General features: G+C 44.7%; 1 protein-coding gene across 1 annotated transcript in view; it reads right to left on the reverse strand.

Annotated features, from left to right (window-relative positions):
• Nucleotides 1-1,004: 1,004 nt before the first annotated feature.
• Nucleotides 1,005-18,044, reverse strand: part of LOC147092642 (NACHT, LRR and PYD domains-containing protein 3-like) — a 901,415-nt gene continuing 884,375 nt past the window's right edge. Inside the window, 8 exon segments of the mRNA XM_085975968.1 lie at nucleotides 1,005-1,886; nucleotides 2,031-2,198; nucleotides 5,041-5,211; nucleotides 6,173-6,227; nucleotides 6,657-6,772; nucleotides 6,913-7,083; nucleotides 12,636-12,746; nucleotides 13,907-15,680. Of these exon segments, the coding sequence (XP_085832094.1) occupies nucleotides 1,799-1,886; nucleotides 2,031-2,198; nucleotides 5,041-5,211; nucleotides 6,173-6,227; nucleotides 6,657-6,772; nucleotides 6,913-7,083; nucleotides 12,636-12,746; nucleotides 13,907-15,680 (2,654 nt within the window). The 3' untranslated portion in view covers nucleotides 1,005-1,798.

Below are 18,044 nucleotides of genomic sequence, written 5' to 3' on the forward strand. Positions count from 1 at the left end.
ACTGAGTGGCTCAATCGTGCACTTCAGAGAAAGCTAACAACAATCAACCACATTGGTGAGGAACTGGAGTCGTATTCAGGCTAGAGCAGGTTGGCTCGGCAGGTTTCCTTCCCAAAAAGCATTGGTGAACTGCGATTTAAATGAAACTCGGCCAAATTAAATGACATGATATATATATATGTTTTTAATTCCAGTTTATTTTTTAATGATTTTAAATTCTCAAACTGCCATCTGAACTCATGTTGTTTGGGTTATGTGCATGGCCTCTGGATTACTAGTGCAGTAACATAAGCACTACACCAACCTATACCGATAGTTGAATTCTACTCCATTAAAAGGCTATTTATCTCATTGCAATGTGAGGCTATGAGCGCTAATTTGTTGCTGGATTTGCATACATTATAAAAGTTACTGTACCTCAGAAGTACGTGAATTATAACATGCAAGTTTTTTCCTCCTCCGATTAACTGTTCCTTCCACTATTTATGTATACTTTCCTAATTACTGTATGGTGATTTATTTGACATTTCTGACTAGTGATATTTATATTAAACCATACAGTCGCGCCCCTTGACCTGTCAGTCTGTGCCCCAGGTAATATCTAACACCGGCTCATTAATCTTGTGTGTGCTTGTTCTTCTAATCTAGTCATTACCGCTTACAATGAATTAGTGGTTCCCATCCCTTGATTTTTGACATCTGATGAATACAGTGATACTTTACAACTTATTAAACCAGAGTGAGAAGTAAATCTGTATCTGGTGGGAATGTAAATTAAATAAGAGAATAATCTACAGCAGGTCCATCAGTGTCTGCAAAATTGTTTCACTTCAAAGGAGTTACATCACCAGCAACATGAGCCGGAAGATCAACCTATCTTCTTGCCGATAAATTCTGACGATCCTGCTCTGTATTAAGACCACTGTCTGTGTTTTTAGGCCCAGAGTGGTTCTGATTGTGGAGCCCTACGTGGGCCCTGTCCATTTACTGCAGTGTAGTTTCCACTGGCTCACTGAACTTTCACATCTTGTTACTCTTTTTACGGGCGAGTGAATATGCCACTTCAACTTCTTTATTTGACACTCTCCGGTACCTATGTGTAATTCCAGCTGTTTAGAAATTCACCCTCCAGTGTGCAAATACCAGGAATAGCAATGGAACAGATCCTGCACTAGATACATTCATTCAGCAACTGTTGATTCCTTATTTTGGAAAGGCAGAAGATGATTGATAATTTCAATCTGATTCCACGTGTGAAGCAACGTCAGGAACCTCCCTAACAGGAAACTCTCCCTGGCTCACCACAGGCACTGGGTGTTGGTCCCTATTGGATAATGGGATCCAGCCCTGCTGAACAGACCTTGTCCCCATCCGGAACCCACACAGCTTCACTTCCCAGCAGGGTCATTGGGCACCGATACTGAGAACGAAGCCTGGGTAATGTTACCCCCAAACCCAGTAACACTGAGTGCAATTGCCAGTGTCCCACTGCAGCCCAGACTGAGCCCCACCATGGGCCCTTCCTGTCTGTGCATTTCCCCAGTGTCCCATTGGGGGACATTCAGCCCTGGATATCCTGCAGAAGCAGCGCTGTGGGGCCAGGTGGCTGAGTCTCGTGACCCTGTGGCTGGGCCTCTGACCTCACAATGGGAGATGACGTGAGCTCAGCTTGAGCTGGAAACCCTTAAAGGGGCCGATAGGATTTAAACCCAGAGCGCGGCCTGTTAAACGGGAGGGGCAGAAAATCGGCCAAAAATGGTCATATAATGAGACCAGTGATGGTCATCAATTGAAATGTTCACACCTCCACTCTCAGTCCATGTCTTGTTCCCTGCAACAACTTTAGCTGATTCTCTCCAATTGAACTGAACCAATTCTTCCACAGCCTGAAATTAAAGATTAAAGCGGAAATAAACAGGGAGATTGCGGTTAATATTTCTGTAATAATTACAGACCAATATTACCCATGAAAGTGACTGGATCACATTTATATTTTATTTGTGACATTAAACATTAACAGAAACACTCACATGATCCGCTCCAGACTCCCGCAGGTCAGTATGAGACGGCGGAGAGCGGGGACAGCTTGGTCTGTGAAGGAGTTTAACTCCAGGTTCAGAACCGTCAGTGACTGGTTTCTACTGAGAGCGGAGGCGAGATCCTCTGTACAAGAATCTGTGAGACGGGTATCATCCAGCCTGGGGATCAGAGAGAGAAATAGCAGGAATCAGAGTAAACCACCAGGCCTAGAAATTGAGTGGGCTTTGCGCCCATTTTGCGGCGCTAGAGGTCATTGCGCTGGACATACAGCCGGCTCAGAAATTCCCTGGGGCCCTACCATCGGCGGTAGACCGGATGCGCTGCGCCGGCACCGATGACGTCTTCGGTGTGCGCAGCGTCCCGGTTGCCGTGGTGACGGGCCCCAGCGCCGAAATTGAGTTGCGGCCGCCTCGCCCGTGGCAGCCGCAACTAAGACTCTGGGGCCTAGAAATTGAGTGCCCTTAGCGCCGATTTTGCGGCGCTAGAGGGCCTAGCGCTGCAATTGGCGCCGGCGCCGAAATTGCCTGGGGCCCTTCCGCCGCGGTAGACCGGTAGCGCTGCGCCGGCACCGATGACGTCATCGGTGTGCGCAGCGTCCCGGTTGCCGTGGTAACCCGGCCCCAAGCCGAAATTCAGTTGCGGCCGCCTCGCCAGTGGCAGCCGCAACTAAGACTCCGGCAAACGAGTGCTGCCGGAGTCTGCGCCGGCGCTTTAAGGAGGCGCGGCGGCCGGCCGCTTTCCCGCCGGCCGCCTGCCCGTAGCTCCCTCCCCGGACTTCTCCCCACCCCCCCCCCCGGAACAGATGCAAGCCCGGCACTTGTCCGAGGTGCCGGGCTCATTTTTGAGGAGATTTGCGCGGGCCGCGGCCGGGTGCAGGCAGCTCCTCCTTAACGGAAGGAGGAGGCCTGCACTTCCCCAGCCTGCCGCACCGCATCGGGTGCCGCAGCGCCGGAATTGCGGCGCGAAACGGCAGTTAGCGCCCTTTTCCAGGCGCTAAGACCCTTCAGTAGCGCCGGCAGCCGTTTGGGCGCGGCGCCACTGAATTTTTGGCGCGCGCAGGGGACTTAGCGCCGGCACTAATTTCCGGCGCTAAAGCCCTGGCTAAGCCAAAACCCAATTTCTAGGCCTGGCAACCGAGTCTTACAGGAGTTTGCGCCGGCGCATTAAGGTCGCGCGGCGGCCGGCCGCTTTCCCGCCGGCCGCCTGCCCGCAGCTCCCTCCCCGGACTCCTCCACACCCCCCCCCCACGGAACAGATGCTTCTGGGTTGCGAGCCCGGCACTTCCCCGAGGTGCCGGGCTCATTTTTGTGAAGATTTTACCGGCCAGCGGGCGGGTGCAGGCAGCTCCTCCTTAACTGAAGGAGGAGGCCTGCACTTCCCGAGCCTGCCGCACCGCATCGGGCGCCGCAGCGCCGGAATAGCGCCGCAATGCGGCAGGTAGCGCCCATTTTCAGGCGCAAACACCTTTCAGTAGCGCCGGCAGCCGTTTGGGCGCGGCGCTACTGAATTTTTGGCGCGCGCAGGGTGACTTAGCGCCGGCGCTAACTTTCCGGCGCTAAAGCCCTGGTGCGGCGCCAACTGAATTTCTCGGCCCCAGTGTTTATTCGTAACCGTACTGTTGATTAATGTCAATGTGCAGTGTTTATAAATAACACTATTACCAAAAACAGAAGGAAGAAAAAAAGGGAAGGAAAGAAAGAAAGGAAGGAAGGTAGGAAAGGAAAGAAAAGGAAAAGAAAGGAAGGAAGGAAAGAAGGAGGAACAGACAGACTGACTTGCATTCATATAACACATTTTTGACCTCAGGATACCCCGAAGTGCTTGACAGCTAATGAAGTACTTCTGAACTGCATTCATGTTGTAATATAGGAAAAACGGCAGACAAATTGTGAACAGCAAACTCCCACAAAGAGCAATCTAATAATGACCAGATTACCTGTTTTTAGTGATGTTGGTTGCAGCTTTATCGGCTTGTCCTGCCAATTTCAAAGTGCGTACACCCCCATGTCCCTCTGCCCCTGCAAACCCTTTAATATTATTAAACCCGTTTTATTTCAGCGGAGGTGAAATGACTTTGTCCACTATTTTAACTTGATCTTCTCTTGATTCCCCTTCTGGATATTGGTGTGGAGGCTAATGCATCTTATAAGGAGACTAATGTACAGGGCCTTGGTAAGACCATACCTGGAGTATTGTGCACAGTTTTGGTCTCCTTGGAGGCAGTGCAACTAGATTGATTCCTGGGATGAGAGGGCTGTCCTATGATGAGAGATTGTGTAGAATGGGCCTATACTCTCTGGAGTTTAGAAGAATGAGAGCTGATCTCATTGATACATACAAGATTCTGAAGGGGGTTGACAGGGTAAATGCTGAGACGTTGTTTCCCTGGCTGGAGTGTCTCGAGCTGGGGGGCAGAGTCTCAGGATAAGGGATCGGCCATTTAAGACTGAGATGAGGAAGAATTTCTTCACTCAGAGGGTTGTGAATCTTTGGAATTCTCTGCTCCAGAGGGCTGTGAATGCTGAGAATTTGAGTATATTCAAGGCTGAGATAGATAGATTTTTGGACTCATGGGGAATCAAGGGATATGGACATTGGACAGGAAAGTGGAGTTGAGGTCGATGATTAGCCATGATCTTATTGAATGGCGGAGCAGGCTCGAGGGGCTGTACAGCCCACTCCTTATGTTCTTATAAAACAAACCCCTTGTAATTTATTGGAGCCCTTAAACATTTCTCCATAATCGGGTCATTCTAGAACAGACTGAGCCTCATTTTAATGTCTCATCCCAAAGACTGTACTGGAGAGTCAGCCGAGATTTTTGTGCTAGTCTTTGCGGAAGGACTTGAACCCAGAACCATCTATCTCAGAAGCGAGAATGCTCCCACTGAGCCACAGCTGACAATTAGTTCTTATCACACTATTACTGATAGTATTAGTTATATACAGTGTTAGAAATCCAGTCATTATAACCACAATCTCACACAGTCTAGTACTTACTGCAGTCTCTGTATTTTACAGTCCTGGTTCTTCAGAGCCGCAGACAGTAGTTTCGCTCCTGAATCTCGCTGTTTATTAGTGCCCAGGTCCAGCTCCATCAGTGACTAATTTGTACTGAGAGCGGAGGCGAGATCCTCGGCACAAGAAACTGTGAGACCGTTTTCATACAACCTGGGGATCAGAGAGAAATAAAGAGAGAGATCGATACCGAGAGATAATACAAATTATATACAGTGTTTATTAACAACTATTACTGTTATACAGTGTACATTCAAGTGTTTATTAATAAACATAATGGCCCGTAATTTCCGATCGGAGGCTTCCTACGTGCGGATGCCTCCGACTTGGAAAAGATCTACGCCCATACCTGAGAGGTCCGGAGGTCTGGGCTCTTCCGCTCCTGGGCCTCTCCTGGAGTGCACGCAGAGGCCCAGGTATCCCAGGGGTGCAGGCAGTTCATCTTTCAAATGTATGAATGGAGGTCACTCAAATAACACAGTAAAATATTAAATAAATTTTAAAAACATCATGTTTTTAAAATTACATTAAGTTAAACATTAAAAAAAAACTGGGGAAAATTTTTTTTTTTTAACACGGCTAAAAATAAACTTACCTTTTTTAAAAGTATTTTTAAATTAAAATTAAGTGAAAACATTATTTTTTACTTCTTTAAACTCTTATGCTGGTAAAAGCAGGCCTTATGCCTTACTTTTACCAGGTGTCAGATTCTTAAAGGTTTTCAGCGGGCGGAGGGTCTCCAGAAAGCGGAACTCTCCACCCACAGAGGCCCTTCTCCAGGGCAGGCGTGCGATCTGCCAAGAGCATGCTTGACAGATCGGAAATGTCGGTTTTCAGCACAAGCACTTCGTATGCCCGAAACCGGCACTTGTGAGGACCCTACAGGTGTGTACACAGCTCGTACACACCCGTAGGGGTCGGAAAATACAGTCCATGATGTTCATTAACACTCTACATTATTACTAGTATCGGTAATATTCTTATAAATGAACACTATATATGAAAGGAGTAATGTGCAGTATTTATTAATAACACTATTACTGATACTAATAATAATGTTCAGTGTCAGATATCCAGTTACTATAAACACAATCTCACACAGACTGGTACTCACCGCAGTTTCTGTATTTTACAGTCCGGGTTCCTCAGAGCCGCAGACAGTAGTTTCATTCCTGAATCTCGCAGGTTATTATTACCCAGGTCCAGTTTGTACTGAGAGTCGAGACGAGATCCCCAGCACAAGAATCAGTGAGACAGACACCAGTCAGTCTAGGGATCAGAGAATGAGAACGAGAGAAAAAAAAGAGGAAGGAGAGAGGAACCAGGGTTAATCGGCAGTGTTTTATTAATAACAATTTTACTGATACCAATAATAATGTACAATGTTTATTAATAGCACGATTACTGATATTAATAAACACTACATTATTATTAGTAACAGTATTATTGATAATAATAATGTTCAGTGTTTATTAATAACACTGTTACTGATACTAATAATAATGTACAGTGTTTATTAATAACATTATTACTTATACTAATAATAATTTACAGTGTTTATTATTAACAGTATTATTGATACTAATTCAGTTATTTCACTCCTGAATCTCCCAGTTTATTATTACACAGGTTCAGCTCTGTCAGTGAACATGTTATACTAAGAGCGGAGACGAGGTCCTCGGCACATGAATTTGTGAGACAGACATCACGCAGCCTGGAGATCAGAGACAGAGAGACAATATGATTTAGGATAAATTCCAGTGTTTATTAATAATACTATTACTGATACTAATAATAATGTACAGTGTCAGACATCCAGTTATTATAAACACAATCTCAGAGTCGGGTACTTACCGCAGTTTCTGTATTTTACAGTCCGAGTTCCGCAGAGCCGCAGACAGTAGTTTCACTCCTGAATCTCCCAGTTTATTACTACTCAGGTTCAGAATCGTCAGTGATCGGTTTGTAATGAGATCAGAGACCAGATGCTCGATACAAGAAGTGGTGAGATCATTTTCATCCAGTCTAAAGATGATAACGGTAGAAGGATAAATCGGCCCGTCACAAGGATTTTAACTAGTAAATGGGGGAGGGCTCAAGTGGAAATTGTAGTACAAATAATAGGTCAAAAGCAAACCAAAGGGAAGAGAGTAGACAAAAGTCATAAATTGTGCTTTAGGTAAAGGGAAAACTTAAATATATAAAATGATTAAACCAGGAGACAGAAATAAGAAACATGCGAGTAAAACATTCGAGGTGAAGGGCAGGTTAGGGAGTGTGGCGCAATAAGCATTCTTTATACAAATGCATGGAGAATATGCAATGATTGAATGAACTGCAGGTGCAAATTCAACTTGGAGTGTATGACATGGCTGCAAGATGGTCCGGACTGGAAACCAAATATACCAGGTTATAAGGTCTGCAGGAAAGACAGGGAAATGGCAGAGGGGGAGAAGTAGCCTTAGGGATTAAGGCTGAAAATACATCAATGATAAGAGAGGTCAACAGGCAATGGAGACTTTATGGGAAGAATTAAGAAATAGGAAAGAATTTAAACTGTAATGGGAGTTGTGTATGTGCCCCCTGGTAGCTGTGAAGTGCAACATTGTATACATGCAGAGATAAGACACGCGTGTAGCAAAGGCAGAGTGGTTTTAATGAGGGATTTTAACTTCCATATAGTTAGTGATGACAGATGCATATCTTTCAGAAAGGTAGTGACTTTCTTGAGTGTGTCTGGGATAGTTTTCTCCAACAATATGTTCTAGAACCAACAAGGGGACAGGCCATATTAGGTTTAGTAATGATTAATGAGCTAGATTAGTTAACAGCCTAACGGTGTGTGATCATTTATCCAATTGCGAGCATCACATGATCGAGTTCAACGTAGTGTTTGAAGGGAGAAACGCGAAATAGCTACTAAAATTCTAGGTTTAGGTACGGCCGACGTCAGCGGGATGAGACAGAGACTGTCCAAGTAAACTGGGCCAATGTGTTAATGGGTAAAACGCCAGAAGATCAGTGGAGATGTTAAAAAATAATTAATGTGATACAGAACTAGATTATACCCGAGGGGCAAGAGCACTATTTGCCCAAAGGAAACAGCCATGGATGACTAAAGAGGGAACAGACAGCAAAACACTAAAAAAAAACATACAAAAATGGAAAAAATAGCACAGATCCTGGTGAAAGGTCCACAGATTCTGATACAAAGAACAGCAAAGGGTGAAAAGACAGATAATAAGAGCTACAAAAAGGAAGTATGGAAATAAACTGGCAAGGGTTGTCAAAATCAATACGAACATTTTTTACAGTTAAATTAAGAAAAATAGGGTAGTCAGGCGCAATGTTGACCCCTTGAAAACTGATATATGTGATCTTGTCAATGACAATAAGGAAATGACGGGCATGTTGAATAATTACTTTGCGTCAGTATTTACAATAGAGGAAGAGGATAGCATGTCGGAAATCACAAGGAAACCAGTATTTAATCAGGGACAGGGACTCAATAACATTAACAAAAGCAAAGTAGCAGTAATGAAGGAAATAATGGCAATAAAGAGTGACAAATCCCCAGGACCAGATGCTTTCCACAGCAGGGATTTAAAGAAACACATGAGCATGAAATAGAGAGAGTACAACGCCAACATGTTCCTGTAAAGGTCAAGGGTGGGACCAACAAGCAAAGGGAACCTTGGATGACAAGGGATATACAAAAATGCATTAGAAATAAAAGGGGGGCTTTTGGCAGTTACAAAAGACTAAAGACGGAAGAAGCCCTAGAGGAGTATAAAAAATGCAGGGGCATACTAAAAAAGAAATTAGGAGGGCGAGGAGGGGCCATGAAATAACACTGGCGAGCAAAATAAAGGAAAATCCTAAGATGTTTTATAAGTATATTAAGGGCAAGAGGATAACCAGGGAAAGGGTAGGGCCCATTAGGGACCAAAGTGGCAATCTGTGTGTAGAGCCAGATGATGTAGGCGGGGTTTTAAATGAATTTTTTGCATCTGTGTTCACTATGGAGAAAGACGATGCAGACATAGAAATCGGGCAAGGGGGCTGTGACATACTTGAACATATTAGCATCGAGAGGGAGGAGGTGCTAGCGGTTTTAGCAGGCCAAAAAGTGGATAAATCCCCAGGCCCAGACGAGATGTATCCCAGGCTGCTGTGGGAGGCAAAGGAGGAGATTGCAGGGGCTCTGACACAAATTTTCAGAACCTCTCTGGCCACAGGGGATGTACCAGAGGACTGGAGAACAGCTAACGTAGTACCATTATTCAAGAAGGGTAGCAGGGATAAACCAGGGAATTACAGGCCAGTGGGCCTTAGATCTGTGGTAGGGAAATTATTGGAAAAAATTCTGAGGGACAAAATTAGTCTCCACTTGGAGAGGCAAGGATTAATCGGGGATAGTCAGCATGGCTTTGTCAAGGGTAAATCATGTCTGACAAATCTGATTGAATTTTTCGAGGGGGTGACTAGGGGGGTGGATGAGGGAAATGCTGTGGATGTGGTTTACATGGACTTCAGTAAAGCTTTTGACAAAGTCCCGCATAGGAGACTGGTCAAGAAGGTAAGAGCCCATGGGATCCAGGGTGCCTTGGCGCGTTGGATCATAAATTGGCTGAGTGGCAGGAGGCAGAGGGTGATGGTCGAAGGTTGCTTTTGTGACTGGAAGCCTGTGTCCAGTGGGGTACCTCAGGGATCGGTGCTGGGTCCCTTGTTGTTTGTGATCTACATAAATGATTTGGATGAGAATGTAAAAGGTATGATCAGTAAGTTCGCAGATGACACGAAAATTGGTGGGGTGGTAAATTGTGAGGAGGAAAGCCTCAGGCTACAGGACGATATAAACGGGTTGTTCAGATGGGCGGAAAAGTGGCAAATGGAATTTAACCCTGAAAAGTGCGAGGTGATGCATTTTGGACGGACAAATAAGGCAAGGGAATACACAATGAGTGGTAGGACCCTAGGAAGTACAGAGTGTCAGAGGGACCTTGGTGTACATGTACATAGATCCCTGAAGGCAGCGGAACAGGTAGATAAGGTGGTTAAAAAGGCATATGGGATACTTGCCTTCATTAGCCGAGGCATAGAATATAAGAGCAGGGAGGTTATGATGGAACTGTACAAAACGCTGGTGAGGCCACAGCTGGAGTACTGTGTGCAGTTCTGGTCGCCTCACTATAGGAAGGATGTGATTGCTTTGGAGATGGTGCAGAGAAGATTCACCAGGATGTTACCTGGGATGGAGCGCCTCAGCTATGAAGAGAGGCTGGACAGGCTGGGGTTGTTTTCCTTGGAGCAAAGAAGGCTGAGGGGGGACCTGATTGAGGTGTACAAAATGATGAGGGGCATAGATAGGGTAGACAAAGAGGAACTTTTCCCCTTAGTAGGGGGGTCAATAACAAGGGGGCATAGATTCAGGGTAAGGGGCAGGAGATTTAGAGGGGATTTGTGGAGGAACTTTTTCACCCAGAGGGTGGTTGGAATGTGGAACTCAATGCCTGAAAGGGTGGTAGAGGCAGGAACCCTCACAACATTCAAGAAGCATTTGGATGAGCACTTGAAATGCCATTGCATACAAGGCTATGGACCAAATGCTGGAAAATGGGATTAGACTGGACAGGGATGGATGGGCGGCGCAGACACGATGGGCCGAAGGGCCTCTTTCTGTGCTGTAAAACTCTATGACTCTATGACTCTATGACACATTGCAGATGCCTTAACTATAATCTTCCAAAGTTCTCTCGATTCAGAAACCGTCCCTTTAGTTTGGAAAATTGAGCATGTCACTCCGCTACTTAAGAATGTCCAGGGAATTATAGACCAGTTAATCTAACCTCTGTTGTCAGGAAGTTAGTAGAGACTATAATTAAAGACAGGGTGACTGAACACCTTAAATTAACAGCTGATCAGACAGAGCCAGCATGGATTTGTGAACGGTAGGTCATGTCTGACAAGTCTGACTGAATTTTTTGAAGAGGTGACTAAAGTAGTGGACAGGGGAATGTCAATGGTTGTTATTTATATGGACTTCCAAGAGGCATTTAATGGAATTGAAGGCCGATTACTGACTTTGTTAGGAAATTTCCTGAACCACAGTAAACAGAGGGAAGGGATAATGGGCAGGTGCTCTACTTGGCAGGATTTGATTAGTGGTGTCCTACAGGGATCTGCATTAGGGCCTCAACTATTCACAGTATTTATTAACGACTTAGATGATGGCATAGAAAGCCATATACCCAAATTTGCCGATGACACAAAGATAGGCGGCATTGTGGCAGTGTAGATGAAAGCATACAAATAAAAAGCAATATTGATAGAATAAGTAAATGGGCAAAACTGTGGCAAATGGATTTCAATGTAGGCAAATGTGAGTTCATCCACTTTAGACCTAAAAAGGATAGAGTGGGTTACTTTCTAAACAGTGAAAAGCTAAAAACAGTGGCAGTCCAAAGAGGCTTGAGGTACATGTACATAGATCAAGAAATGTCATGAACACATGCATAAAATAATCAAAAAGACTAATGGAATGCTGGCCTTTATATCTAGAGGACTAGAGTACAAGGGGGTAGACGTCACGCTGCTGCTATATAAAACCCTGGTTAGACCACACCTGGAGTACTTTGAGTAGTTCTGGGCACCACACCTTAGGAAGGATATACAAAAGCAAAATACTGCAGATGCTGGAAATCTGAAATAAAAACAGAAAATACTGGAAATACTCAGCAGGTCAGGCAGGATCTGTGGAGAGAGAAACAGAAGTGTCATCGACCTGAAGCGTTAACTCTGTTACTCTGTCCACAGATGCTGCCTGACCGGCTGAGTATCGCCAGCATTTTCTGTTTTTATCTTGCGATGGATATGTTGGCCTTGGAGGGAGTGCAGCGTAGATTTATGAGAATCATACCCGGAATCCAAGGGTGAAATAATGAGGAGAGGTTACACAAAATAGGGTTGCATTCCCTATAATTCAGAAGGTTAATGGGTGATTTAATAGAGACTTCAAGATATTAAAGGGAACAGATAGGTTAGATAGAGATAAATTATGTCCGTTAGGTCGGGAATGGAGGATTCGGGGGCAAAATATAAAAAATGGAATCAGGCCTTTCAGGGGTGAAATTAGGAAACACTTCTACAAACAAAGGGTGGTAGAAGTTTGGAACTCTCTTCTGCAAACGGCAATTAATGCTGGATCAATTGTTAATTTTAAATCTGAGATTGATAGATCTTTGTTAACCAAAGATATTAAGGGATATGGGCGTAAGGCGGGTATATGGAGTTAGATCGCAGCTCAGCCATGATGTCATTGAACAGGCAAAATGGTCTCCTCCTGTTCCAATGTTCCGATAGAGAGAGAGAGAGAGAGAGAGAGAGAGGGTGGGTGCATGGGACAGAAGAAATAACAACATCAAAGAAGGTAAACACCCAATAATTATTAAGACTATTGCTTATACTACTGATACTGTAGTTACTGATACTACTAATAATGAGCAATGTTTATTAATTAATCTATCACTGATGCTAATGATAATGTTCAGTGTTAGACATCCGGTTATTATGAACACAATCTCACACAGTCCGGTACTTTCCCCAATTCCTCTATTTTACAGTCCGGTTTCCTCAGAGCCACAGACAGTAGTTTCACTCCTGAATCTCCTAGTTTATTGCTCCCCAGTCTAAACACAAAGAAAGAGAGAGAGCGAGAGATACAAACTGACTCAAATCCTAGACAAAAACTTTCCCTCTCGGATATTACCGAACAAATTGAAGCAACTTCAAGAAATTAATGAGCAGATTTTCCTGTCACTGGGAATGAATCCCAATCTGTCCAACTCCCCATATATTCACAGACTGTCAGAAACTGTACTTGTTAAGGAAAGCGCTGTCTGTGTGAAGCCTTTAAATGTCCCTCAGTCCGGTCTCCTTCCCTGATGATCAGAATTACCCTCCGGGAGCTCAGTGGCCCCCTCATGTTCAGGGAAACTTGTTTCCTTTCTGCTGCTCCTTAAATCCCGGATTTTACGGAAAAAGGGCGATTTTCCCGGATTGAAATGGTAAAGCTGTGATTCCCTGTACTTTGTACATTATATTAATCTATATAGTATCTCGGGGTGAGTTATATCGTGGAACGGCGCTAACTGCTGCTGTAAAATCCACCCCCAGGATTTTATATAACAAGCAGAGTTTGTTCTCTCCCGTTACAAGTTTTAAATGTCCCTGTACTCCCAGTATATAGGGGAGTGGAGTCTCAGTTTATTCTCCATTAAACTGGCTCTGCATTTATTCCAGGTGTAACTGGCCCAACAGTTTTGGGGAATTTTCAGAAGATCCCTCCCGGAGCGGGGCCTCACACACAGGGGGCGGATTATGGGGAATTCGCGGATTCACTGCCCCCGGTTTACTCAGGAGCCGCCCGCTGTGTGCGAGGCCCCACCACTGGCCGGTGTGTGTCTGTACTCCGGGGCTAATACCCCACAATACGTTAGATTGGAACCTTTTCACTGAAGTGTCGGTCTGGATTAGCACCGTGGAGCCTGTATCGACGACCTTCTGACGCAAAGACACAAGTGCTGCGCGAAGAATCTTCTGTTTCAGTGACCAGCATTTGCTGGTCTGATCAAGAGTATAACATCCGTACTTGTTCACAAGCATCAATTTTAGATTCCCCAGTACTCAGGGAATTACTGACCGATCCTCTTATTACTGGTCATATTTGTGTTGAATCTGCTTCACTCTGGTTTAACTGAGCTGTTTGTTTCCCTTCATTATGGAATAACAACACAATCCGTGACTGTTCTACAATTTGCCCAACAGTTAGAGACAAATAAACAGTTACCTCAACACCCGGCATTTGAGCAGTACGGGTCTCAGCCGCCGGAGTCCTTCACACTGAATGGAGCACTCCCGTAAATCGAGGTGTTTTATTGTATCACAGATTCCAAGTACATGCGAGACGGCCACGCAGTCAATCGGGGTCAGTGTCATGCCACTAAATGTAAGTGTTTCCACAGATCCCACTGTTTTCCGAGCCAGTGCTTTATTCTGAGAATCAAACAGGTAGCGGAATGTGTTCAGGAGGTTCCTTTGACCAGTTTCACTCTCTGTGTTTCCAATCTGTCCTCCAATCTTCTCCTTCATCCAGTAAATCACTCGGCAGGTGGTTTGATGAAGAAATGGACCCAGAAACTCCTCCAGGGTTCGAGCTGCCTGTGGGAAGGAGAGACCAGCAACAAAACGGAGAAATATCTCAAATCGCCCACCTTCCTTGCTGTGGGCTTCACCGAGGATTTTCCGGATGTCCCTGGGATCTGGAGTCAGGAATGTTGCGAGTGCAGCTACAAACTCTTGGATAGTGAGGTGCGGGAATGTGTACACCATGCTCTGGGCAGAATCATCTCTCTCCAAAAGTTCCATCATGAACCCAGACAGGAACTGGGAAGGTTGCAGATTGTACTTGATCAAATCTCCATTTCTAAACACAACCTTCTTCTCAGAGACTCCTGTGAAGGCCATCTCACCAAGCTTCAGTAACACATCACGGGGGCTTTCAATTTCTCGGCCATGGTTTTTCAGAATGTTGTAAATATAGTAGGAATATAGTTGGGTGATGGTCTTGGGAACTCGCTGCTGTTCCCTGTCTCTGTGTGTAAAGAATGGACCCAGTGACAGAACGAGGATCTTGCAGTAGGAAGGGTTGTAGCACATGCTGTACAGGATCTCGTTCTCCTCCACATGTTTGAAAACGGCTGTTGCCACCATCTGATCTTCAAAAAACTTCTTGAAATATTCCTTCCGTTCTTCACCAACAAATCCCAGGATTTCAGCCCAGACACTGATCTCAGCCTTTTCCAATAAATGTAATGCAGTGGGGCGGCTGGTCACTAGCACTGAATATCCTGAGAGCAGCTTGTGCTGTATTAAACTGTATACAATGTCCAACACTTCACAACAGTCTTCGGGATCTGTGCACATGTGCTGAGGTTCTGTATTTCTCCGATTGTCAGAAAAATCGATGCAGTCTTTGAATTCATCCAAACCGTTGAATATAAACAGCAACCCCTCTGGGTTCTTCCAGAGCTCTCCCAGAATATTCCCAAAATAAGGATACAGGTCCAGTATCAGATTCCTCAAGTTTATTCTACAGTTAATAGCGTTCAAATCCAGGAATTTAAAGCTGAAAACAAATTCAAAGTGTGGGTATATTTTCCCAGTGGCCCAGTCATAAACAATCTTCTGTACCATTGTTGTTTTTCCAATCCCCGGGACGCCGCTCACTGCTGCTGAACTCCCAGAATTAGATCGCAGGGAGAAACTCTGAATTTTCTGGAACAATCCCCCTCTCTGGGAAAAATAGCTCTGGAACAATTGATCAGTTCGGATTTTTTCCAGCTCTCTCCGGAGATGTTTCTCTCTCCACTCTTCATGGTCTCGGCCTCTTGCCAGCAGTTCATGTTCTACAAGTGTGCGATCTCGAACAGTGGAAATGACCGTTAGCTCAGCGTATCGATCAACCAGCTGGAAAATCTTAACCTTCTCCTTTATTAGGATAGTGTTCACTCTCAGTGTTTCAGTTTGTACCCGGAGTGTTTTCTTGTGTTTCTGTTGAACGTCTTCAATTAGAACAGACAGAAAGTGGTCTCAATGTTAGTTGTATTGACAAAAAAACAACTTCTCAACACCCCTTTATTATTCATTGAAATGTTGCAAGCATGAATTTACAGCTTTAATATAGGTTTGTGTAGAAATTAAACTCAGTTAATGGAAACCTCGCTTTAAAGTGAGCAATGGCTGAGAAAAATTTCAACTCCTCACTTGATTCTAACATTCACTGAACATGGAGATTACTATGAAGGTGATTTTTTCCCTCTGATGGTAAATACTTTCCGACCTGCCCTGTGCTATAGAAATCTCATTATACATCCACACATGGTCCTGGTTATATGACAGCAGAGGATCTAATGGATCAATATGTGAAACGGTCTGTGGAGCTTCTCTTCTGCCGCAATGGATTGGTTGCTCATTGAGAGGGGCAATGGGCAAAAGATCCACTGTTACTCTATCAGGTCCTGGGCAGGTTATCTGGGGTAGTGTGGGTACTAGGAGAGAGACAGACTGTGAATGGACAGAAATTCCACCGTTAGTGTTTCAGGTCTTGGGCAGGTTATCTGTGTTAATGAAGGCACTGGGAGAGGGACAGACTGTGAATGTACAGAAGTTCCACCGTTAGTGTTTCAAGTCTTGGGGAGGTTATCTGGGGTAGTGTGGGCACTGGGAGAGGGACAGACTGTGAATGTACAGAAGTTCCACCGTTCGTGTTTCAAGTCTTGGGGAGGTTATCTGGGGTAGTGTGGGCACTGGGAGAGGGACAGACTGTGAATGAACAGAAGTTCCATCGTTAGTGTGTCTGGCCCTGGGCAGGTTATCTGGGGTAGTGTGCGCACTGGGAGACGGACAGACTGTGAATGGACAGAAGTCCAACTGTTAGTGTGTCAGACCTTGGGCATTTTATATAGGTTATTGAGGGCACTGGGAGAGGGACAGACTGTGAAAGGAGAGAACATCCACTGTTAGTGTGTCAGATCCTGGGCAGGTCCTGTGTATGCTTCTAATCACCTAATCAGAGGAAGAATGTTATTGCAATGCTGAAGGTGCCGAGTGAAATAAGATGATTATGGCACAATTAATGCAGAGGAAAGGGCGCGGTGTTAGATTTGGTTCGTTTGGAATTAGAGACTTTGGATATTGAATTATTGATCAGAATTTCTAACAGAATTCACAAAATTAATACCGGAATGAAAAAAATAACGAACGCAATTAATTAAGAGAAAACTGACACTAAGACGCCAGGAGTAAGAAGGAAAGTCAGGGTAATCATTTTCACCAAAGGGTAATAGAGTGGGAGACCAGTTACCAGGGAAGACACTAAGGGGCAGTGTAATTGGGGACAAGAGACAATTAGTTGTGTTTCTGTGGATACACCAAGAGGAGGGGCAGGTGGGTTCATCTCTAATAGGACCGATTTGTTTGGACCAAAGTGGCCTTTTTTTCCCCTAAATATCCTTCTGCTGTGTTTCCGAAAATGTGAACAGTTTTGCAGTAATTTTACACCGATATTCTTTTTATATAACTCTGGTCAGAAAACCGATCAGAATCAAAAATAGAAGTACTGCCCACTTCACTCAGTATTACATCAGGGAAGAAAAGACTGAGAGTTCATTTCAACTGTTACAATTATTACATTCCATCGTTTCATTTAGATATGCATTTCCTACAATGTAGTTTTTGAAAATTACAAATATGTTTCTGATAATCAGTAAAATGGGAATCAAAAGCCTCCTGAATGAATGGACGCTTCCTTCAGTACAACAAGTTTCTCTGTGCCTAGTTTGTCTGTTTCACTGCCAGTGGGAATCGGTCCAATCAGTTTCTAATCACACATAACATTGCCTTTATCTCATGTACCTCCTCAGTTAATATTTGATTGAGTGAACATCTGTACAGCTTCTCAGATTGGATTGAACACTATCGGACGGTTCATGACGTGAGGCACAACGGTAATGCTTAAATCTTTCACATTTCTCCACCACTACTCCGACAGTTTGTGCTGGATAGAATCCCAGGGGCAGAGTAACTTAACATCAGGCTCAAGGACCGATGTGTCACAGGGTATAATGATCCTGCCAGGTGAGTATGTGGTTTCACAGTGTATCAGGATGCTGCCAGGGGTTCATGTTTTAGGATCCTGCAAGCTGTGTCCGGTGATTCACAATGTGATAGGTTCCGTACAGGTGTGTATGGGGATTCAGAGTGTATCAGGATCCTGCCAGGTGTGTATGGGGATTCAGAGTGTATCAGGATCCTGCCAGGTGTGTATGGGTTTTCAGAGTGTATCGGGATCCTGCCAGGTGTGTATGGGGTTTCACAGTGTATCAGGATCCTGCCAGGTGTGTATGGGGATTCCGAGTGTATTAGGA

The sequence above is a fragment of the Somniosus microcephalus genome, unplaced genomic scaffold, assembly GCF_052327205.1.
Source record: "Somniosus microcephalus isolate GS21.2 unplaced genomic scaffold, FLI_Smic_1.0 unresolved_chr2, whole genome shotgun sequence".
NCBI classification, from domain to species: Eukaryota; Metazoa; Chordata; class Chondrichthyes; order Squaliformes; family Somniosidae; genus Somniosus; species Somniosus microcephalus.